The sequence below is a fragment of the Taeniopygia guttata genome, chromosome 5, assembly GCF_048771995.1.
Source record: "Taeniopygia guttata chromosome 5, bTaeGut7.mat, whole genome shotgun sequence".
Lineage (NCBI taxonomy): Eukaryota > Metazoa > Chordata > Aves > Passeriformes > Estrildidae > Taeniopygia > Taeniopygia guttata.
Genome location: NC_133030.1, coordinates 17576761 through 17601697, shown reverse-complemented (window position 1 = coordinate 17601697; position 24937 = coordinate 17576761). Strand labels below are relative to the sequence as shown.

Genomic DNA, 24937 nt, shown 5'->3' with positions numbered 1-24937 from the left:
TTCCTGAGAAGCAGTGAATCAGCAGCCATGCCCCAGCCTCAGCACACACTGGCTCCACAGAGCAAAGCCTCACCAGCAGCAGATGCCAGCCTCACTGAGGCAGCTCATCCTCTGAGAAGTACAACGATTAGAATAATAAAGAAATAGCAAGAGAAGTCAGGAAGTTCCTTTATCCTCAAAAGGACAGAAACTATATCAAGCAATTTCAGTGTTAACATAAGAAAAAACTTTTTATCCTAAGGAGTTCAGAAATGTTGTCTTGCTCTTTTCATCTTATCTACAGTACATATATGCAGTATTTTTCTGTTTCTGCATAGTGTGAAAACAAACACGGATGGGCCTAATTCTCTCCTGGGCTGCACAGGTAAATGAGAAAGACTTCAGTGAGGATTAGTGAAGGTCTCCTAATGAGGTTACATTGTGCTGTGACTCTGGAGTTACCGGGCCCTGTGGTGTCCACTACTTGAGAGGGGAGAGCCAGTGCAAAGTTAGTCAGTGAGACAGCATTTTGTTACTGTTTGCTTCATATTTGAAGGGTCATACCTTACCTTTACAGTGGGCATATGGCATAGTGATTATATAGTCTTCCCCTCTGCTTAGAAACATAAGCTTTGCTTTCCCATCCAACAATGCAGAAAGTGAGTTGCCTAGAATTTAAAAAAAAAAAAACATACACATTAAAAAATTCATGTTATACTTTACTCCTACTTTAGAAAAAGCATTTCCATTTAAATGTAGGTCACTAATGAAAGAAGAGATGAAATTCTCAAAATTTAGGACCCTGCAAACAGTGCACAGCTGGAGGCAGGCAGCTCTAACAAACTCAGCTGCTCTAATCTGCTCTGGCATTTAGCCTCTCTTGCAGAAAGTGTAGTAGATTTAACAGGTCATCAGTGAGAGCTTAGAAGTTTCTCAGGTCCTCCAGTTCTTACAACTTCTCTGATTGTGGATTGTAGATGCAGAAGAAGGGATTACAAGTAACCTTGCCCCTGATAAGTCGTACTAATGTTGTACAAATTACCAAAGAACAAATGCTGTACTAATTACCAAAGAAGAGCAGCCTTGCCCTCAATGGGTTACAGCTGTGACTAATAAAGGTAAGGGTGATAAAAGGGTTGAGTCTGCGTATCAGGGGGATCCTTGAGGAAAAAGGCTTAGAGGAAGAAGACCTTGAAGAGATAAGAGGAGCCCTGAGGAAGAAGACCAAAACAAGGAAGAGTTGCTGCTGCAAGGTCGGTCTGGGTCTGATAGAGTTGGAGCCTGCGGTCACAGTCGAGCTAGGTAAAAGCCTGCAGTCAGAGGCAGCAAGGAAATACTTGCAGTCATGTTCCAGCAGGAATAGCCACCAGTCGGAGTCTGTCAGAGAAGCTAACAGTAGGAACTTGCTGTAGTCAGAGTCAGGATGGCTAAGTTATAAAGGAAAATAAACCAGGACCCTTTTTACTTTGTTAAATAAGAGTCCGTGTCTTGGCTCATTTCTACTCCTAACGGGAGGTCTGCTGCAACAGGGGATGATCCCAAGTAACAAATGAAATTGCCAGAAGGACAACAAAGACTATCTTAAAGTGTTTTAGCAAACACACTCAGCAGAGGACAGTAATTAAGAAATGTTTGTCTAAACAAAAAAACTGATCTCAAAGAGCAACAGTGTTTCAGAGCCTAGAGTTGTGCTGTTTCCATTGATATTAAATGACTGGAGGACATTTTGAAGGTCTGGGGTTCAACCCCACAGGAATCTGGGAACCAGATAAAGGTTCAAATCTATTCAGAGACTTTTGTCTTTGTTGGCTGAGTGCCAGAGAGCTGAAATGTAACTCATCCATGAGCACATACCAAGTGCATACAAGCAATTCCATGTGTTATTGTGAGCCTTTGCCTTCTGAAAAACAGATTTTTAAAACTCAGTCTTTCTCTGTGATTTTTTAATTTAACATCAGAGTGATGTCACACTGAAATGGTGGAAATGGGGAAGACCCAGAAAAGCCAAGACAAGAACTTAGGCTATCCTGGTGATAGAATTGTCAACCATTTGATTGTTCTTAACTCTCAACATGCTCAGGGATGATTGAAAAACAAACCAAAACTCATGCCACAAAATTACCTGGGAGAGGCCTAGACTTAATGCCTTACCATAAAACTTGGACCTAGCTAGAATGCTGCCAGAAATGCAGAATCCATCCTTCCTATTGCTGACGTGAAAAGCTGACACTGGTGGGTGATGGGACACCTAGGACAAAAACAGGCAGGGGTTATTTAGAGCAGTTTTCACAGGCGAAGCAGAGGGGGGGTGCAGAATAAAGGGGGAACACAATGCATAACACCATTATTTATGAGAGCATTATATATCTAATCTTCCCCCCCTCCCCACCACCCCATATTTTCTTGAGCTTGTGCACGTGAGATCAGTTTCAGGCCAACAGGTTTTCAAGACATTAAATTAACAGTACAGAACTTTAGTGCAGCATTTCAATAACCTCCATGAAATGCATGCAGTGGTTGAAATAAAAATTTTAACGAAGCTAAAATTATCTAATCAAATAGGGGAAAATGTATGTGAAACTGGGAGTCCCTTTACCAAGGACCACACAGTTCTCAGATCCCTTATTAACACTATAAATCCCAAAATCCACTTTGTCAGGCCGGTTAACTTATGAACTCTGTCCTTCATTTAATCACAAAGACAGAGATAAACCCTCAATTCGCTCCTATTAAAATCATCATATAAAGTTCAGAAATAAAAAGATGGAAGAATTTGTTTGTGTGTTTTATGACTCTTTTAACAGAGGCAACACAACTCCCATTTTATTAACAATAAGAAAACAGTACGGCAGAATCCCATGGGAAAGGTCTTTATTGAAGAAACTGGTGTAATATATGGGAGGTCTGCTGTTCTAGTCTTGAGTGCCCACCAAGCCCCACATAATTTCTGTAAATCTGCAAAGAAAAAAGATCAGCAGCCTGTTTACCTCAGGTTCTGCTCTGCCTGTTTACACAGAGCTCCAGATTCCTCTCCTAGGGTGAGATGAGTAGTGTGTTTCTGTGCATGGAGGTGCAAGCAGGCTGGTGTTTGCAACAGCTGAGCATCCAAACAGCAACTCACCTGTTCTGCTATGTAAAATGTGTGACTGTTCGTCTGGGGGTGAAACCAACAGCAGCGAAATGTCTCTCCCAGAATAGGGTTGTATGGCTTTTTTATTCCCTGAAAAACCAAGTAATCAAAACCTGCTACAAATGAAGATTTGCAATCCAATGCTATAGCTGGCCACAAAACAATATGGTAATTTTTTTTCTTGGATGTTTTAGACAAAGTCAATCATAAGAATAAAAACTGAAGAACTAGTTACATATCCATCTAATCTAATATTTTCATCTGAGCCATGGATTAATCTGCTATTCTCACCATTTTAATATTTAATACTGCCCAATCAAAACCTTACAAGATGATCAAACTTTCTTATTGCTGCTAATATACACAGCAAGGGCAGGCACACTGATGCGGGGACATGGTACAGTGGTACTAATTGGCCTGAAAAGAGAAAGGAGTCCTGGCTTTCAGCAAAGGGAAAAACCTTGCATCCCAGGGAATGTTACTTGTTGAAGACCAGTTTTACTTGCTAACTGTCCAGTGTAAAGGTTCTGAGGTTGATTGTCACTATTTTGCATTCACTGTCTACTCTGAAACCAAACGCAACCCCAGTTTTAAAAGTAATGGTCAAAGTCTTCTGAGCAATAGAAGAGGTAAAGTCTCAAAGGAGAGGCAATAGAGAAATTAAACAAAACCACAGCAGAAGATTTCAGTGCCCATTATAACCCCAATTTCATGCCTCATTTTACCTTTGGCTTCTTATAGAAGCCAGACAGATACCACCTCAACACTTGCTTCATTCGGGTGTATGGATCATCTTCAAGAACAGCCCTGCAGAACAGAACATAAAACGTTCTCTGTACTGGTCACACATCACATTAGTTTCTTAGCAGTATAATAACATCAATTTCAATCTATTTCCCTGCAACTAAAGGGAAGCAACTTCTGTGCTGCTGCCAGTGAAAAATGTGTCTCCCAGCAGAAATATATATTTTTTAGTAGCGTATGTCACACAACACAAATTGTTAAGAAGTGGCACTCCTTGCCCTGCATTTCTGCAAAAAGACCAATAAAATTTCTGGAGTGTATCAGGTTTGATTGGACATTGAAATAGGTTAATGTGGGATTGCCTCTCACACTGAGTCACAGCTAGTAGAACAGTGTGAGTCATAAAAATAAACCTACGCCATCTCAAAGACTTTTTTTTTGGTCTCTTTTTCTTTGTTTTCCTCTTTCATAAAAGATCTTTAAAGCTGATGTGCTCCATGAACTCGATCAGTACTGTGAGACTTCATGGAATACTTCAGGTTGGAAGGGACTTCAAAAAGTCATCTCAGCCAGCACCTCCAAACAATGCTCTAAGATGAAGTAAACCACACCAAAGGTATTCCTGATATTTCCAACCATTTAGTCAGATTTAAAAATCAGTTTCAGTAAGTTATTGCAAAATGCATTTAGAAGGATGATCTGAACCACAAATCAATCAATTTTTTATTGAAACCTCCAAACCTCTTGAAGTCTTCTTACGTATCAGCACTGAGAACTATTTCTTTAACTTCAGATGATACAAATACCACAACCAAGGCTTGAAAATACTATGATTCTGTAATTATCCAGAGAAAGTGGAATAAAAATGAGCAACTAGTGCTGCTATTAGAATATTGTACATCCTGGTTTTACAATCCACTAGGCATATCTCATTCAGAAGGCAGGTCCTATTTGAAAGCAGAACATTTCCTATTTTCTACTCTGTTGCTCCCAACAGGCCTCTCTGATCAATATTTTTAAAAGATGTTTCTTATTTGTTTACTAACCATCATAATTACATTGCTTTGGGGAACAGAAGTACCTGACAATTTTGGTTGCTCTCTGTCCTATTCCCCTATCCGTGTATGTACATGAGCAAACCAGGAGGTGGCACAGCTCTGTTGTGCAAAACTCCAAGGCATCGGCTGAATTCCCATCAGTTCCAGCCAACAGTGGCAAACACATCCGTATGCACAGGTGAGTTTGTCTGGAGTTTAACTTTTCCTTCCTTGCCCCTCACTGGCAGCAGTCTATCTGTAAAAATTCACTGCAGCTGGTGCCTGGCTCGATCTATGTTGAAGCCAGCGTCTTCAGTATTATTTGGGAGCCTTTCTGGCACACACACACAGAGATATTTTCACCATAAAGGAAAAGTGCCCAGGTCAGGCCCACCGTGTGTGCTGCTTACTGGGAGAGCAGGTCGGCATGGTAGTAGTAGTCGGAGAGTTTGTTAAGGAACGAGCGAGGCTCCAGGATGAAGGTGGGCAGCACCACCCGGGACAGGTCCATGCCAGGCCGCAGCTGCTTCAGCAGGATCCACATCAGGCTCTTGTTCTCCTCAGAGACGGTTTCTGTCTGAGACGACTCCCCTGTCTACAGAGGCAAAGGGAACTTCAGGGCAGGAACAGGAAAACCATTCCTTATGGGTGTATTTCTCCGGGGTCCAAGCTCACCCATGAACGCCAGGCCCTGGCATAAGGGTGAATGCTCTCCCTGCACCACTGCAGAGAGACATCAGCCATGTCTCGGTGCAAGGGAATCCCCAAAGCAACCAAGTGAGTGGTGCAGAAAGCCCTGGGTGTCTGGGAAGGCTGGCAGGAGGCAGGGAGCACAGCTCTGTTGTGCTCCTTCCTGAGGCACTGCCTCCACACACCTCAGGGCTGTAAGGGGCCAGCACGGACCAACATTAGCCTAGGGGATTGTGCACTGCAGCCCTCAGGAGGGGTGGACGTGCCCAGAGCTGTTACAGCATCCCTGGGGGATGCACAGAAGCAGCTCCTCTCAGTCCCATTCTCCACAAACAAGAGATTGTAAGACTCATGAGGATAGATGTAGAAAAACGTAGGAGGTAAACGAGTAATCAACAGAGAACAGATGCAGTCCTGCAACTTATAGACAAGACAAACTGGTGTGTCAATATGGCATGAGCCCCACTGCCAGGTGAGAGGCACAAAACCTTCAGCACCTGGAAGTGCTGCTCAGAGCACTTTGCAGCAGAAGTGTAGGTAAAAAACGCCAGGGGTTATGCTGTGCTTTCAGCCCTGCGTAGTTCCTGTGCACTCAATGGGTCTACAAAATGTGCAACGTGGAGGAATGGGCCTTTCACAGCATTAAAGAAGGTAAATTTAATTTTCAAACAGAATTCAATTTTAATGGATCTTAGGCATCATAATTTAACAGTGAAAGAGAACACTTAGGCTCCCACTGATTTTAGGCAAGAGATTTCTATGAGAAAAAGGGCACAGATTCACTTTTGGAATGGACTGTGATTTGGGAGAGGGCATAGCACAGCACAACAGGATTTTCAGGTGGTATAAATCACTAAACATTCTTTTTCACCATCTGAGCATTGCCTCCATGTTGCCTCCCAATCAGCCCTATGGTCACAGCAAGTTTACCAGTCCTGCAGAGCTTGCAGGCTGAGGGAATTTCAAATTGAGGAACAACAAAGCTCTGTTACTCTGTTGCTTTTCAATTTTTGTACCATTCTTCTTTTGACAGTCTGATGCAATGCACATCTTGAAACCTCCAAGGAGAAATGGAATACCACAGCATTACCTAGGGCTCACAATGCAGAGGTCTGTCAGAACTCTCATTATTTATCCAGGTTCTCAAGTATGCAGGTACTGTCAATATAGATTAATGCCATGTTGAAATTGCTGGACAAAGTGTTACTCAGAATGAATCATTGCACACAGGATGGACATAAATAGAAAGAGAAAAAGATGCAGGAAGATGTGAACAACTTCAAATAATAACTCTTTTTATAACTTGTTTAAACTACAAGCTTGGAAAAAAATGTGGGTTTTTTTCTGTTATCAATCTACCTACTGAAGTGTCTATTTTGTGTTCTAGACCAACTTTTGCAGTCTCAAAATTCTTCTGACAACTGTCTCTGTCTTCACATTCCAACTGCAAACAAGGCAAAACTGGAATGCCAAATGCACAAACACCTTCCAAGAGCACAGCGTCACACCTACCCATGTGCACAGGTTTAAAATGAGCCCTCAAAGCTGAGCCGAAGATGTAACTGGCAGTCTCTGACCTTTGTCCTGTCACACCTGAATTGCACACACAGGCTGAGCGCAGTTTCAGTTTAAGATGACGACTGACATTACTTCTGGCATGTGTTTACCTTGAAACATCTCCACCCAGGGGAGTTACGTCATTGCACAAAACCCATTTTTCTCTACATTCCTTTCATCAGTGAGTTGAGACTCAACAACCAGTCCTACCTGTATGGCCCAGGTGATGTCAGAACCACCTCTTGAAATCTTACAAAACACCCACTGGCCAAGGCCACGTGGCAATTCTTTTTGCAAGCCCACTGGATGCTATCTGTGCCTGAGCAGACACACTACAGAGAGACTTATTTAATGCCACACAAAGTGTCACTCTCCAACAGAAATGCAAGTCTTGGTTTGTAGTGCATTTTTTTCTTATTTTAATGTAAAACTGCAGCGATCTCTCTCTTTCACACACACCCACGTACACACATCAGCGTAGCCTGTACGGTTTGTTCAAACACCAAAATATCAGCCTGCCCTACCACCACTTCTAAGACAAGTTTGTCATGTGAAGAAAGGTCATTTCAGAATAAGCAGTTGACAGAAATTAAGTTTGCTTTCATTTTGCTGCTGTGCAGTTACTCATCTATATTCAAAATCTCCTGTTTGAACTCAGTTACCATTTGCCTATCTGCAAGGGGATTTGAGAGAAAAAATGCATTAAAGAGAAGCTAGGTGTAACTAGAATATATTTGACTATATTTTTTTTGTCAATATTAGTAGTACATATTCAGGAAAACATTGAAAGAAAAGGTTAAGAGTCTGATGAAGTCAGGAGCATGAGTCCTGTGAGGAGCAGCTGAGAGAACTTGGGTGGTTTAGCCTGAAGAAAACAAGGATAAGGGAAGACCACATCACTCTCTAGAACTACCTGAAAGGAGGTTGCAGAGAGGTGAGTGTTGGTGTCTTCTTCAGGTAACAAGTAATAGGAGAGGAGGAAGTAGCCTCAAGCTATGTCAGGGGAAGTTTAGATTGGATATTAGCAAAATTTTGTCACTAAAAAAGGATTGTCTGGCATTGGAATAGGCCTGGAGCAGATGGTGATGGAGTCACCATCTCTGGAGGTACTTAAAAGCCATGTATATGTGATGCTGAGGGACATAGTTTAGTAGTAGGCTTGGCAGTGCTAAGTTAATAACTGGACTTGAACTTAAGGGTCTTTTCCAATGTAAATCGTTCTACAATTCTGTGACTCTAAGAAAAAAAAAAAAAAAGCTTTCCAGCAATGTGTTTCTTTGAAGCACCAACAAGTCATCAGCTTCCTTGTTCAAAGAAGCAGGCAAGCGAGTGCTGAGAGCAGAGCTCCTCTGCTGACTGCTCAGACTGATTCTCACACAGCACACTTGGCTGCCCCAGCTCTCTACCACTGCCTTCCTCAGAGGTATCACAGTGATATCAGCTAGCAGGGCTCTTATGTGGAACAGAAATGCAGCCTCCTGCCGTTAAATGTCATGAGAAATGGCTTTCAGATAAGCAACTGGCATTTAGCAATCAAATGGCTCAAATACTCCATTCAGACACAGAAAAAATGGATGTTCTACGCATAATAAAAAAAAAAGGAAGTGTCATATTTTATATCACACAAGGACTGAGTGCCTTAATTGGCCAGGACACATGTCCAGGATAATAATCCCCCCTCCTGCTGGCTCCATGAATGTGCCAATGCTGCGCAGATCTTTAATGCAATAACTGGTTAAAGCAATCACTCATGCTGGAAACACACCAAAGCACAGCAGCAGAGCTACTATTCATAATGCAGAATTATTAAACCACATGATAACAACACGTAATTTAACAGCAAACTGTGCTTTGCGTTGTCTGCAAAACACCAGAACTCATAAAGTTGGCTGTTACCTGCCATACAGCTAAAAGGCTGAATGACAAATACTACATTTTAACAGGAACAGGCAGCAATCAAGATTTTTGCTTTTTTACCTCTCCAAATTCTTCATAGACTTGTTCAATATAAGTGGTCCCCTTCCTTCCTGGAGAGACCTCTCCCTGTATTTCTGACTGATCACTCTCACTTTCATTTGTCTTCCGGCTGTTCTCATGTGCTTCATTCTCTGACTCCTCTATGTTGTCTCTCTCTGACTTGTCTGAAAAAGCATCATTTTCCAAGTGGTGGTTGTTCTCCAGGGTTGATTCATTCAACCTGCAACACACAGTTCATTACTTGCTTCAGTTTGATTTACAAAGCCACATTGCTCAAGGCTTTTAAAACACAGTAACAACACCCCCAGGACTCAGAATAGGGTATGCAGACTACAACAGTCTTGACATTGATTTATTGAATAACAAGGGTTTACCACAGAAAGAGTGAGATATTTTCCATTAAAATTTTCCCCTCCAAACTGCACTTTTCAAAATGTGCTAGCTCCATTTACCCACCCTTATATAGATAGCCCTGCTGCTGCCTCCAGATAGGAGCCCACACACTAGAGGGATACAGAGCAAAAGCACTCCAACAGCTCTACACTGCTGGTAAGAGAACTGAGGTATCCATCAGGAGAGATTTTTCCCTTTACAGAAATCAGTGGATTGCAGCACATATGAAAAATATTATATTACAGGATACATTTTCTTTTCAGCGCTATTGCTTTTTTATTTCAACAGAGGGCGGTCCTAAGTCAGTCCTACACTAGAAAAGACAAATTTAAAAACTAATAGAAGCAAGTATTTGCTCACACACATACCCCTCCCTCATCCATTCCTTCCTCTGGGGGAATGTGCTTTCCCCAGATGATGCTGCGTGGAAGAACAAAGTTGAAAGCATGGAGTGGACAACTGCATGTGATAAGAACTCCCAAATTATAACACTGTCTAAGGGAAAGCATGGAAGGTGTAACAAGCTTCATGCTCAGCAATCCAGACTTTAGAGAAGGCAAAAAATTCTCTCTCAAGTAACCTGTAGCATCTCCACTTAAAAAAGCAGATGTAGCTCATATGACAGATGGCAAACATGATTGCACAGGCCAGAGATCAGGTGCTGAAAAGTACTCACTAAATGCACTTTTTTCAAGTGGTATCTATCATTGGAAACAGTTTTCCTTATTCATACATGTCTGCAGACATATTACCTCTTCCACAGCCTGGCCTAGTTCCCATTTGCTGAACTTCTCAGCTTGTCCTTCCTCTGAAAATTTTGTAACTGAGACCGCATGAAAAACTGCTCTTGCATAGAGCAATAAAAAAAGATTCCTAGCTATACAAAGTGTTTCAGAGGATCTAAACAGGCCCTGGATCTTGAAGAGTTTTGTAGCTTCCTGTAGTCTTCCTCTCCCAAGATTTCTCAGTACATGGGAATGTTCTGTCAAGCTTCTCTATGATGGGCATTTTCTCAGGTCATTCTGGTCATATTCCAATTTTTACTATGGATGAATGCTGAAAGTTCCCAACCTTGCTCTTTTCCCTGCTCTTGTTATTTTCTATTTTAAAAAGATAATTAGGGCATTGCTAGGTAGAGCCAGATTAAATAAAAAAATTTAAAAAAAGGCAACAGAAGAATCAAAATGCAGAACTGGCATCAGCTTTTCAGAAGATCTCAACTTCCAACTATGCACTGAAATAAACTCATGATTTTTAACTTGCCAAGCAAGCCACATTGTGACAGTCACAGCTCAGTTTTTGGCAGAGCCCAGTTTCTAGACTTCTTTTGGAAGTGTCATCTTACAGATTTCTGTGCCTTTAGAAAATCTTTCTTTTAATTCCATTTGTAAATATATGCATGTCTGCATATATATACACATATACAGTGTTTATACAAACCACAAGGTTTTGTAATTGACAGTTGTACTGTACAATAAAACTAAATAAGAGTCATAAATCAGTGTCAATGACTAGCACTAATAATTTGCTATCAGACATTATGTGCCTTCATTTTTCTAGTGCCAGGATGTTAATTTTCTTTTTTATCCAGCAAGCAGCAAATGTAATAACTGATAACCAAATACATTGCAGGCACAGATTACACACACGTGAATTTAAAATAATAAAGCAGAAAAAAGATGAGGAGAGAGCTGTCTGGAGACTTTATCCCACAATTCCTCACCACAGCTGTTTCCTGGATCATATGTCCAGGTGAATATTAGGTTTTGATAATTTCAATACCTAATTTATTTCTTAATTTTTCAGTGGTCAGGTAAACATATGAGTATTGTCTGTGGTTGCTTTGCTCCCTAGACCTACTGAAAGTCTTCTCCATTTGGCAAAAAGTACTTGAAAGAACAGTTCATTATAAGGCTTTTAGTTCATGGTTGAGCAGTAGTACTTGTTTCTATTTCACATTTGTAAAAAGATCAAGTTTTCCAGTGTCACCTGCCTCACATTTGGGAAATATTTGAATTTTAATTGAGTAAATTACTCTTTTCTTAGTTTTCTCTCACCACTACCTCCACCCCCCTGCCCCCCCGCCTTTAGTATTTTTTTAGGATTTCATATTTAGTTCCAAGAAGGAAATCAGATTCATATGAAATTCCACTCAACTGTGCACTGATTACCCCCCACCACAAACAAGACAAGACTTAATACATCCAGAGCCACAGAGCTACTCTGGAGAAGCAAAGGGAAAACAGATGCTTATCATTCTGAGGATCAAATATGAGATGCTGAAGTGCACCCAGATTCTTCCTCCAAAGAGAATCACCACTGAATATGTGTGATATGCTAAAAACAAATGCCATGCCATGAGCTTGGCCAACCAATCAATGTAAAGACTTCCCAGGGACTTCCAATGAGATTTGGACCAGACTCCAAAAGCTGGGGGGGAAATGGCTATGCTAAAAGTCAGCACTGGATTTCCACCACAAACATGGGTAACCTGGCACTTTTCATGGCTAATTTACTGTTTCAGCTTATTAGAGTTCTCTTACAGCAGTGCCTTATTCTCTAAGTGGCATTCCTGGAAACATCAGTTGGTGACCAGGACTTCTTTGGGTTTGATACTGCTCTTCTACACAAAGCAAATAAAAAACTTTGGCTTTTGCAGACAAGTAACCAGCCAGATTCCTGGGGCTGCTGGAGATAAGACATGGAATTCACAAGAAATATAACTTCATATTAAAAAGAAGAGTGCCTGGTGCCCTAAAAGTCTCTTGTCTAAAATCACTGATTTACACAGTACTTAAGCCTTTGATTCACTCATACAGTTCACTCTCTCATTTTTATATGCTACTAAAGACATGGATCTTGAAATCACTGTATCATCTTGATTTGTTTCCCAGCAGGAAAGGAGCAAAGCAGACAGCAGACAAATGCAACTTTGGCTCAACAGAAAATCTGCTTTTGCCAGCTCCCAAGGGGTTTTTGTTCTCCGTATAATATCCATCATCTTCCCTTTCTTTCTCTGTTCTTGACAGAGTAGTTTTGCTAATTTGAAGATAGAGTTAAATGTAATTAACTGGCCCCCTAACAACTGCATGCCAATTTAATTGGTAAGATTCCCTGTAGGGAAAGCATTTAATTAGAATGATTGAATCCCTGTGAGGAAGCCACTGTCACTGGCAAACCAAAACCACTTTGTTCAGCACTTGCACAGTTTGGATTTTGCATTCTCCCTTATTTAAATGTTCTTCATTCCTTCAGGGATGGCAGCAAGTCATCCTCCTGTCCTCTTCCTCCTCAAACTCTCCTGGAATTTATGCACAGGGGAGTTTGGGTACACATTCCCAACAGAGGTAGGACTCAGAAAGGAGAGTGTACTGTCCAGACAACCACATGCTGAACACCCAGCTTGAACAAGACTCGGCTAAAATTTGAGCCTGTAAGAAACATCTGATTGCAATTGTGGGTATTCTGTCCTGCTGAAAACTCTGCCATATGTGTTGCTGCTACTGAGTCCCATATTTCAAGAAGGCTTTTAATGTTGGACAACTAAGAGGTGAAATAGAGGCATCACTTAAGCATCATTCACACATCATGTTCTGAAGAAATACTTTACTACAGTTTTAACCCTATCTTCTACATCAGCTTATAGTATCCACGGGTTTGCCTGAATGTTCTCAGTGCCACAGGTTCCATTTTAATATTACGTATATTTCTGTACACACATCCATCAGCGAAAAAAACCAAGTCCACTTCATTCCTGAATTTATTATCCCAGTGAGCACAGAGACTCCCAGACACAAGGAAAGTATTATGAAAGAAGCCCACAAGCACAAGTACTAGGGTACATGATGAGGTAGGATACTAGATTTCCTTTTCTTCTCCCACTGCTTTTCAGTAAAGCTCTCTTCAAACTCTAGATAAAAACCTGAAGAGCGGGACTGGAGAACACATGCTGGAATTATCAGAACTCATCAGGGCAAAGGACAGACTGAAATGCTGCCACCCCTTTGGTACCATGGGGCCAGAGATACCTTCACAATCTGAAGAGGACTCAGACCCCTGCTGTTGTTATAAGAGAGACCAAGAAAAGCTCTTAAGTGTGAGGTCCTGCTCTGCAAGGCATCATCTTTGCAGACTGCAAGAATTTGCTACCCTAGAAACTGCATAACTGATGGTGCATTGCTGTGAGCTCTAAAAGTCAAATTCCAATCAGCAGAACTAGAAATAGCCACTACCTCTCCCAGTTCTCACTCCAAAGGCCAAATGTCTATACCAGGAGGATTTTTGAAATTGCTTATTCAGCTATAAGCTACAGAAAGGCCTGGGGCTTTTTAATGTGTACGGAGCTTTGATGTTCCAAAATGCTGCACTAATACCAGGAATATGAATAGAAATGAGGCTGTGGGGACTTTTTCCCCTTATGTAAAAATTTATCTGATTCATCGACGAAGAAGTTGGACACCCCTCAAAACCCCTGCAGAGAGAGAAAGTAATTATAAAACTAAGGATGCAGTGTGTGCACTCTGCTGACTATAACACAGTACTACTAGGGAAGAGTACACATTATTAAAAAATAGATCAGACTCAGAGCCGTATGTGCTAGCAACACTCAGACATTGTTAGTGATTGTGTCTGTGTAACTACAGCAGCTAGATTCTGCAATCTTTACTCAGGCAAACCATTTTTCATGCTGGCATCCCCAGACACCATTCTGGCCCAAGCAGGGGGGACAGAAGAAAGTTGTTTATGTACAAACAAACACAGCTGAGATTTCCCCCAGCCTGTGCATTGAAGCATTAGGTGGCAACACCCAGCCCATGCATTAATGAGGGATGCAGCAGCAGAACACACAGGAATTTGTTTTTAAACAAATTTCCTCAGTGGACTCTGGCTTTATTATGCTCAAGTTTGAGCATATGCCATCTCTCTGTGCATTAAGGAAGGAATAACAGCCCCATCTTACTGGAAGAACTCCTGGTCTGACATAGCACTGGTGTGCAGGAGGTGGTTGAGCCCCGCATGTGCAGAATCTCCCGAGCAGTTCACGTCTCCATCCTTTCCCTGCTTGGAGGCACTGAGCCTGAAGAGGCTGGAGCAACGCAGGGCAAGCTCCAGAGCATCCAGCCAGCATCGGCCTATGAAAACAAAAGGAATTATTTAAGCACACTAAAGTAAATAACACAATTCATTCACTGCTTCTCAAAAGCTTCTTGCCTGGGAGTAAAGCTCATTGTCATTATAATTTAGGAAGTCACTGGGTAGAATATATTTTTCATACATATAATCCCTAGGTTATCTTGCCAGGAACGGTGAGTTTTAGTGGCTGTATGAGTAATACATCTGCATGGGTGATACAGCGTGAAGCTCACCCCACCTCCCTCTTCCCTAATAACATCCCCTTCTGATCTCCCACAACTTGTTCACATCCCATTGCCCTTTCTGATTTAGTCTGAGATGCAGGGAATCTGTGCAGGTATATGGTGCTTCCACACCACCCCGCATCTCATGTCTGCAAGTAACACACTCCCTAAAACACATTCACCACTTGGCATCCCCACCTCAGGCGCTTCCCAGTGGCAGGGAGATGCCAGGGGACTGAGCTGTGTGGGAGAGATCCCTGCTTACTCTGGGATCACTGAACCACAGCCTGCTCAGGAGTCCAATGCTGGCTGTAGTGCTGCAGTAACCACCATTCCAATCAAAAGCCAAGATGGTCAATATGTGACAGAGTGATTGAGACTAAAGAAAGTTGTCAGGCTGTTCTTTTCCCCTCTTTCTCTGCATTTTAATATTTTTTTTCCTATTCCTTCTCTCTGCCTGGTCCATCAGATAATCCCTGTGGATCATCACTTTTTCTTATCTTGCCGCAAAAAAAATATCTTTACCTGAAGGGTCCATTTTGGAGAAATTATAAGCATGGCATAGAGCCAAGACAAACTACAGCTCCTATACACAGCCACACTGGATTTCCTTATGGCCTGCACAGGTCCCACAGACAGACAGCAAATGAAAAGCACAGGAATCCAAGCTGATCCTCGGCTCCTTTTGCAATGATCCATACAAGGCTACAAAATCTGCATGCTAAAGCCCAACCACCACAGTGCTGGAGCTGCTGTATTCCTGGAAGCACCTGAAAATAGCCTGCTTCTGTAGTGCAGTCATTAATGAGGCCAGGACACCTGCAAATTAGCTGAACATTCGAGAATTGAAGTATCAAGAGAGTTATCCTCTAATTTCAAGCTTGTAAAACAGAGCTCTTCATTAAACTTCTCAGAATACATTTCATATTAATTAGAAGTGTGATTGAAAGGCAGTGAAGGAAACAAAGGATTTTGCTCTACCAATGGCAAGTGCTGCAAACAGGGTTTCCCCGGACCACATTAATTCCTGTCCCATTTGGCAAAATTTTCATTAAATCCTTTTCTATCACACAGCATCAAGCACATGCAAAAATCTCACTGGAATCCTGCTGCTCTCCTGGGCAGAATCCCATCAACTTCAACATGACCAAAATTTGGCTCTACAAGACCAATGATAGCTTAAAAAAATCTAGAACATGCATATAAAGAAATATTTACAAATTTGAGTGGGCTTTCAGGGCTTGCTTTGATACAAAGATGCAACCAGTAAAATAAAAACATCTCAAATCTTTGAAGAATTGCACTTGAACATTTAACCACAAACACTGCAGAGCCCCAGTAATTTTCTCTAATTTTATCCAATAAATTCCTTCAACTTATGATTTAATAATAAGATCACAAATAATGGTTAATAAAAGATTAGACAGGTTGAATGCTGTTGGAATTGATTTCACACTATTTTGTATTTAACAAATATTCTTGCATTAAGGCTTTACAGGCAGAGATTTATGCCATTCTCACTATGTGGAGGATTTGCATGGATAACCCATTAGAGTGAATGGCTGCACTGAGCACAAATCCATCTCCTCCCACATATTCCTTGTCCCCCAAACCCACCACTACACAAAACTGTTTCAGGCTGTGCCTCACAAGGAAGCACACTCCTGCTCAGGCTTCCTGCCTTGACTCTCCTCTACTTTAAAAATTGCTTTTCTTTTCCAGTTCCGCAGAGTGAGAACTCTGTGATTTGACATTTGGAAATGCTGCATATGGCAAGATATTTTTGTATTAAATAGGCTGTTAAAATCAGGTGCTTTGACAGGTAGGTTGATTTGTAGCAGAACAAGCCCTTTGAGGGCAGCACTGAAGTCATCTCCTCAGTGCTCTGCAGCTCTCAGGTACACTCATTATCCTGTGATGGCTGAGGCAAGGGTGGCCCCAAGTCTCCCTCAGACATCCCCCTCCCTGGGGATGCAGACAGAGCAGCCCATGCTGGCCATGACTCATGGGTAGCTCTTTTACCCCCACCCCACTGCCACAGGGGTTTACTGGTGCTGACATGACCTTACAGGCTTGGTCAAAAATTTGGGGTTCACCACGTCACCAGAGGAAATTTCTACACAATATACTTAGGGTTTCCAACTCTTCAGATAACTTCCTGGGAGGTGCTAGGAGAAACCTGAATCTTTTCTGAAGCCTTATTCAAGGATCTTAAATTAAAATAAAAACCCACAAAACATTAAATATTCATTTTAATAGTCCCAGGCAGCTGCACAAAGCTTTAGAGGAACTTGCTGTGCATCAGCAGTCAGCATTCCTTGTGCCCTGCAGCAAACAGAAATGGCATCAGTGTACACCCTTGTTTTCATTTCTAACAGAAACTGAACTGAAGGGATACAGAGCATCCCCAAAAGCCCAGAAATGGGCCTTCAGCCATCAGGTGGTGCTGTGAATCCAAACAAACATATGTCACTAACCCAGATGGAAAATACAGGCTTACCTCTGCAAATAAAAAGGTTACATTCTCTGCAAGTCAATGGTGTGTTAATTGCAGCATAAAACCATAAAATTATACTCTCTCAATTACAGGGATTGAACACAAGATAAACTTGTTTCCTTGCTAAAGGCCTATATGAAATGTTTTTACATCTGAGTGACCTTTCCATTGAGCTGTGTTCTTCTGGATTGTGAAGATGATACAAAAATGCTAGCATTTGGATTACTTAATTGCTTACCTGACAAGTCTACTCACTCCCTCAGGAACTGCAGAAGGCGAGAAATAAATGTGGTCACATAATTAAAGTCTGTCACCTACAGTAACAGTACTGCATGAAAACTTCATGGCTACCTCAATTCTCACATCTTGTAATTTTGAGTGGGTGACTCAAATAGGGTTTTTTGTATACAGGGCGATTAGATCAGAAGTTAATGTAAGATGTGGGTTCCTTCAGAGAGGAATGGCAGCCCAAAAGGGTGAATATGAAAGAAGCAAAAAAAAAAAAGTTACAATAATATTCTTTTAGGAGGTTTGAAGCTGCAATGTAAAATTATCAGCTATAATTTTTCACAAACTGTGGCGTAAACTGAGCATATGTTTAACTTCGAAGTATATCGTCAGCTTGAGGCAGAATCTCCCCACAAGCTTTTAAGCTCTTCTCAAATCAAATTATATAAAAACAGAGAGTTGTTTACATTGGAAAATACCTCTAAGATCATCAAGTCCAACTGTTAGCCCAGGACTGCCAAGTCCACCATTAAACCATGTCCCAAAGTGCCACATCTGCATGTCTTCTGCAGGGATGGTGACTCAGCCACTTCCCTGGGCAGCCTGCTTCAGGGCTCATCCACTAAGCAGGTCACCTTGCCATAGAAGGAGATCAGGTTGGTTAAGCAGGACCTGCCTTCCCCAAACCCAGGCTGGCTGCTCCTGGAACCCTTGGTTGTCCTATACATGCTTTGAGGTGCAAACAGGAGTCACTATGGCTCCTTGCAGGACACCTGGGTCAGCAGGGCACTGCTGGCACCATGAAGAAACCTGGAGGCTGCAAGGCTGAATAGCAGCAGGTATGTGCTTGAAAAACTCACAGACAAAAGGAACCATTAAAACCAAAAGACAAAAATAATTTCTTCTCCCTCTTGGGGAAAAAAAAAAAAAAATTAAAACAACAGAAGGTGCTTATGCTGCTAACCTAGGTTCAGTTCAAAGAAAAATGTGACTCTGTCCTAGTCTTTGAAGAGATCTAAAATTACAAAAATGTCTCACAGGACAAAAAGAGGCAGCACTGAAAACACTGAGCTATTCAGTTTTGAAATTCTTTGCACTCACCTAGAACAACTCATAATCTGATGTGCCAAGTCTATCTGCCACATTTTGCAGCAGCTGGACGCAGCCAATGTTCTCTCACCACTCACCAGAAAAAAAAATCTGCTCTAGATGGAATCACACCCTTACACACAGAAATATCAGTCTGGGACTATACTTCTTTTCTACTGCATTCCTGTAGCTACAGAACACCTGGGATGAATCTCTTGCCAATTAAGACTTCAAAAGGCTCACACTGAGCAACCACACATTCCTCCAGAGAGGCATCACTAAGGGAATATTGTTCTTCTTGAATTATTAAAGTCCTCCAGTTTTGGCCTCATGCCTCACATTTACAAGATAAATGCTTTTAAAAATCAACCTGAAGTAGACTGTCACCTGGAAATGATGAATTCTTGCTCAAGTTCACACAAATCACGAATGGTGAGAAAGAGGCTGATTTGGTTCAGCCAGTGAACATTAAGGTCATCGTGTTCAGATGACTGCTTATTTTGCTGTACCACTTGGGTGTCTGTGTGCATGATTTCTCCTCCTTTGGCTGTCAAGATGCAAGGATGTGAGGTCTCAATTAGCTGCAGGTGCAATTTATGCAGTGAACTTAATGAAATCTTGTTGCAAAAGCCTGGATTTTAAACCACTGTGAAAAGTCTAAGTAATATGAAACATAGACATAAAGCTAAAAAGATATTCTGTTTTCTCCAGAGCTGCCAAGACCCAGAGATCTATTTCATTGTTAAATTGGCTTCAAATTGCAATCTTCCCTGTGGTTTTTTGCTTTTGTGCGTGACCCTTATTTCAATAACCTAATTTCTTTCCCAGATGAGAGCATCAGTTTGGGGGAAGGGCCAGATGCCTAGAAAAGAAACAACACCACTGTAAGCCAGACCATCAAGATTTCCACACAACTGCATCCACACTGGGCAATGGAGGCTGCCCAAAGCATACCTGAAGGAGAGGGCAGACAGAAGGAATAAAATTTAAATGTGGTCTACAATTCCACTGTTAAGACTTCAACCCTTGGTAATCTGCCACTTTGAATTCCATCAGTAGGCATACTCCCTGTGGCAGCAGTGCCCATGGCAAGTGGAGATCCTCATTGTGAGACCTAAACAGGTGACTTAAAATGCTTAGGACACATCAGTTGTATCTCAGGAGCAGCTCCAGAGTGGTCTGGGCAGGAAGCTTGGGACAGATTTAAACTACTAATTCTAAGTCACTCTTCAACACAAATCTGAAATGTAGACACAGTCACTGGTTCAGAAAAAGCAGCCTTCTTTTATCAAACTGCTAAGAAAGAAAGACCTTGCACTTGTACAGGTTGAGCCTGTAGGCTGACATGACCCTTCCAGAGGTTGATGTTTAAAACACATCAAAAAGCAGACTGCTGCTCTGGTCTGTGAATGTGAAACCCGCTGTAGCCAGGCAGTGGTTCTGCAGATCATCCAGAAGTCACGGTCTTAAATCCTACCAACAGTCTGGCACAGATGGTACAGCAGAGGGGAAAATGGGGATTCTGAAATGCTGAGAGAAAAAGTAGGCCATGTAGCTGCTGATCATGATATAGCTGCCTGGATGGCTGAACTGTACATCTAACATATGCAACAACTCAGTATTTCCCAGCAAGTCAGAAGCCTCCACGAGTTAGTTATATCTGCCAAATGCTTTGTTGTTCATTTTCCACTACTAACACGGGAGACTGTGTTAAGAAGAAAAGGACAAGGACACCTCTTCAGAGATGCTGTAGATTCATTCAGGATTGCACTGTGGGGGAGATGTGAACACACTTCAAATATACACAAGGGCCCAGATCCCACCTGCCCCATTTGTCTCAGCTGGCTTAGCTCATTTTACCTCAATCTCCTGTCTCTCTTGCATCCTCTTGGTTTTTCCAGAGTGTTAAAGAAATTAAACAGACTCAGGGACACCCTTTTGGAGATGCCTCTTTACAACAGGTGAAGCAATGTAACAGTCTAAAAGCATTTCAGTCCTGTCTCCTGAGCTTAAAATCAAACTGTACAAACTGCAAAGTACAAGCCTTAATTTCCTGCAATTTACACAGAATTCTTTACATATAGCAGTTTCTGCTCCTTGTGTCTTTGTCTGCATATGTTCTACATGTCCTACTGACATTAATACTGTCTCCAAGTCACTCATTTCCAGGTATGACACTCATGTTTGGCCCTTTGTCAGGACACGTGTTTGGGAGGAAGCTGTTCTCTCTTATCTGGAGATTCACATCCTGCCCTTCCTACACAAAGTATGCCCACTTTCCACAGCTCATTGACCTCAGCTGTGAAGTCAAATACTCTCATTCAGCTGAAAATTACACCACTTTTCATGCTAATATTTCTGGTGCAATTCAGAATATTTTTTTTTTTTGTGAAGTCCACTGCTAAATGGACAGATCCCAAAGCTTTGGCTTTCATGATCGCCTCATCAGACTCAGAATCTACCAGGCATAATGTGGGTGCTCCTGGAGCAGGTGGCTCTAGGGCACTGCTGGTGCTGTTCAAGAGCTTGTATTTTGTCTTGAACCAAAGGCCCTAGTTACTTTATACATACACTTTTAGGATATTTGAATGAGAAGCACCTCAGTTCCTCCTCCCCCTTCCCTTGATCACTTAGCTTTCCATCTAACATTAGGATCCTACTGGAGAGAAGCATCAAAGTAAAGGAAAATAATACTAAACCAAAAGTAACTCTATTTTGATCTGCCTTGCCTCTGCATGCTTCCCAAGAATCTTGACCAACATCTTGGCTGTCAAAATGTGTTCCAGCAAGTCACTATTTTAAGCTCTTTTAACACTGGAGACACATAATAATAATTCACTGGGCAGAAAACTTCCCACAGGCATTTCAACACTGAAAATTCTCACCAGGTATGGTCCCTTTTGTGCTTTATCACCACATTGTACAATTCAGACAGAGAGATCACAGCTAGAAAAGTCTTACCTCTGATGATCTCTTGGGAGCTATTGCTACCTTAGGAACAATAACTAACTTAAGGTTAGTTAGAACAAATCTAAAACTCTTCTACTCCATGTAACTGGCCTGTAGCAGGCATCATAAAAAGAGAGAATAGAAGCTCAGCCACAGGTCTCTTTGCCAGGCTGCCTCTGTGGTTTAATCATTAATAATTAAAATAGGGGAAAGACAAGTGCATGGGTCTCTAAGGAAATAATATTTTATAAAATCTGGATCGACAGACAGTTGTTGAATCTATTTGGTTGCCAAAGAAATCTGTGGAACTCTTCTGTATATCTGTTTTGTGGGCTGTTTGTATAACCAGGATTTGAAATGCCTCTAATTTAGCAGCTCTACCCTACAGCACTATTTTCCCCCACAAGAGATTATTGCATCAATCTATCTCTTTCTAGGCAGGTGATATTTGGAACCAGAATCCTGAATACAGAAGCCTGTATTCCTTTACACAAACAAGCTACAAAAGCATACTATTTTAGGAAATAGATGTGTTTCTATGTGTGCATATAAGTTCTGCTTATTTTCATATAATTTCACTACACTGACATCTGCGAGCAGTTTTCAGTGTCAATATGGTGTCCCTCACCATGAACTGTCCTCCTTTCACTGCAGGAGGAAAATAGCACAGAAATCTGTAATGAAGGAAGGTTTCCTCCTATTCTAAGTGTCATGTCAAAGGTACATTTGCATTCTCTGATTTCCATCCCTTAGGAAAATGTGCAATTTAATCACTGGACCAGAAGGACACTACTTTGAAAGCCCATTTCACTCCATAAGAAGTCCTTACGTCCCTAAAGTTACTCTAGATAAGCATATGGGATAGATGAACCCCCTTAGTGGGGTAGGTGAAAAAGATCTGTAAAATGAACAGCCTGGGTTATTTGCTATGAAAAAAAAAAGTAGTCTGAAGGTCAAATTGAATGAAAACATGGTTTTAATCTTCTTATCTACTTATAAATCACTGATATTTTACATCCTATGAAGTAATTTATAGAGATTTTCACATAGCAAGCTGGCTTGTCTGTTATATACTGACCTAAATTTACCTTCCATAATTTTGCAAATTCCCAGAATGGTATTTTATATGTGGAGTCACCAGCATCTAGGCCTGCTACACCACAAAACACAGCACAAATAGTTTACAGCAAAATTCAGGTGGTTGAATGGTGTCTACTGACAGCTCTTTAATATTACCATGCCATTTGCCTCCAGCAGATCCTTCGCCAGAGTAAGGTGTAGGCAGATAAGACAATGAAGTCTCTGCTGAAATGAGGACAAAGAGCCCTTTTCATATCAGTTTTGGGACTGACTCCTTCCACCCTTTAGTTTACACTGACTTAGTGGATTTCCCCAATTAGAAGCCTAAGTCCTTCTTCCATACACAAGGCTGGAGAGGTGGCTGTTCATTGAGGACAATGAAATGTGCCAGAAGTCTGCTTGACTTATTGTGACCATTGCTAACAGCAGATTTCAAGCTGGGTGAGCCATTGTTTTTTCCTTTATACACTTAAAAAAAAAAATAAATCTATTTTCTTAACTAGCAGGAGGTATTCTATCTGGAGAAAGCAAACAAACCCCCAGACTTACCATCTGACTCAGAGGCTGCTCTGAAAATCAAGTAGCTGCTGGGAAGAGGCTGAGTGATGGAACCGACATTTTCTCCCTTTGGTCCCTGGAAATGCACACAGACACAAAGATGTAAGGCATGGAAGCTGCAATGGATTGTTCAGTGTTTTCCACCCTTCCCAGGCAGAGTGTGCATGTTTGTGATAGGAAAGAAGGAAAGAGCAGGTGGAGTAATTTAGAGAGACTCATTAGTAATCATGATATTGCTGCTGTAGCTCCAAGGCAGTAATGAGCTCCTATGAAAATGGGGCTTGGTCTAACTTATGCTCATATTCCCATTTTCACATGCTCATATTCTGATATGCAGGAGTGGAAAGATCTTATTGCTGTCACTTGGGACAAAATCAGTCAAACCTTTGTGCAACACCAGAAGGAACTGCTCCATGAGGTGCACGTGGAGTCTGCTTGCAACCAGACACTCACACTGAAACACCCTGCATGTGCCACCACAAAAGCAGCAGAACCACACTTTGTGCAGTGAGTGCCTCCAGCAGAGAGGCAACAGCAGCTCTGCTGGAAGCAAACAAAGGGGAAACTCCATCCTGAGTTTGTGAGAAAGGTGAAGATGGGAAAATCACAGATTGAGGACCAAAGGTTCCCGAGCATGGGCACATTCTACTGGGTTACAATCCTTCACCTTTAAATCTAGAGAACCCTCACCCTGTAGTGCCTGCAGTGACAGCCACTTCAGGCTTTGCTCATTTTATGCTGCCTTTAGTTTAGAAGCTGTGGGAAAATATAAAAAGTGTCTTGTAAATATTCTGCCACCATGCTTTCAGCATGACCCTCTGGAAATGATGCCCAGGGAAGCAGAGTTCATTCTGGATGAGACACTTCTTTGAGCAGAACCACAGGCTCCCTCCTTGATCTCCTCCCTGCTTCCTTCTCTTCTGAATTCCAGAAGATGCTAGGAAAAAGCAGTTCCTGTATGCAGTGAACACAGCTTCATACTCTTCATGGTATGGACTTTGTGCCATAACCTGACAGAAATAAATAGAAATCTCTCCTCCTCCATTGCACTTTCAAAGTGACACAGCCTCCTCCATCACCTTCTCTTCCTCCCTTTGTAACAAATAACACAAAAGCAGATCTGTTTTCAAATATGGAGACATTATGTCAGAAATAAAAGCAGGGCAGAAATCATCACCAGTTCTCAGTGACCACTATGTCACCTGCACAGGGGAGCAAGAGGATGCTCCAGGACACTCCAATACAGATTTCTTTGACTTTCTAAAGAATACCACACAATGCTGAAAAACTGTAGGCAGATTTTTGCCGTTTGGGTATTACTTTCCTTCCTTAGATGGGCCTTTACAGTATCCAGCCATATTCCTTGAAAGAAGAATTCCTTCCTCCTTGTTGGGAAGCATGGAACTGTGACTGCTACTGAAAACTGCTCCTGTAGACAGGTGCTTCAGAGTTAAATAGCAATTTTATCTGGATTTTTGTTTTTAAGTTATACTCAGAAAACCAAAATTTGGACAGAATTTAAAGTAGGAAAAGCATCAAAATGTATCTGAGTGTATGAACTTGAAGTGTTAAGAAGACAACAGTCTCCAGTCAAGCTTCTTGCCTTGACTTCTGCAGGGTTCCTCTGCTGCCAAGAGAAACTGGATTCCTTGTTACTTTCTTTTCCCCCTCC

The 24937-nt window shown here is 41.7% G+C and overlaps 1 protein-coding gene across 9 annotated transcripts in view; it reads right to left on the bottom strand.

Annotated features, from left to right (window-relative positions):
• Nucleotides 1-24937, bottom strand: part of OSBPL5 (oxysterol binding protein like 5) — a 174418-nt gene that overhangs the window by 14257 nt on the left and 135224 nt on the right. For all 9 annotated transcript variants that reach the window (XM_002198729.7, XM_030273900.4, XM_030273901.4 and 6 more), the window contains 8 exons: nt 23257-23341; nt 14468-14639; nt 9115-9334; nt 5301-5485; nt 3835-3916; nt 3101-3199; nt 2131-2227; nt 549-647 (listed from right to left, as the gene is read on the bottom strand). In XM_002198729.7, coding sequence (XP_002198765.5) covers nt 549-647; nt 2131-2227; nt 3101-3199; nt 3835-3916; nt 5301-5485; nt 9115-9334; nt 14468-14639; nt 23257-23341 — 1039 coding nt within the window. The remainder of the gene's footprint in view (nt 1-548; nt 648-2130; nt 2228-3100; nt 3200-3834; nt 3917-5300; nt 5486-9114; nt 9335-14467; nt 14640-23256; nt 23342-24937) is intronic.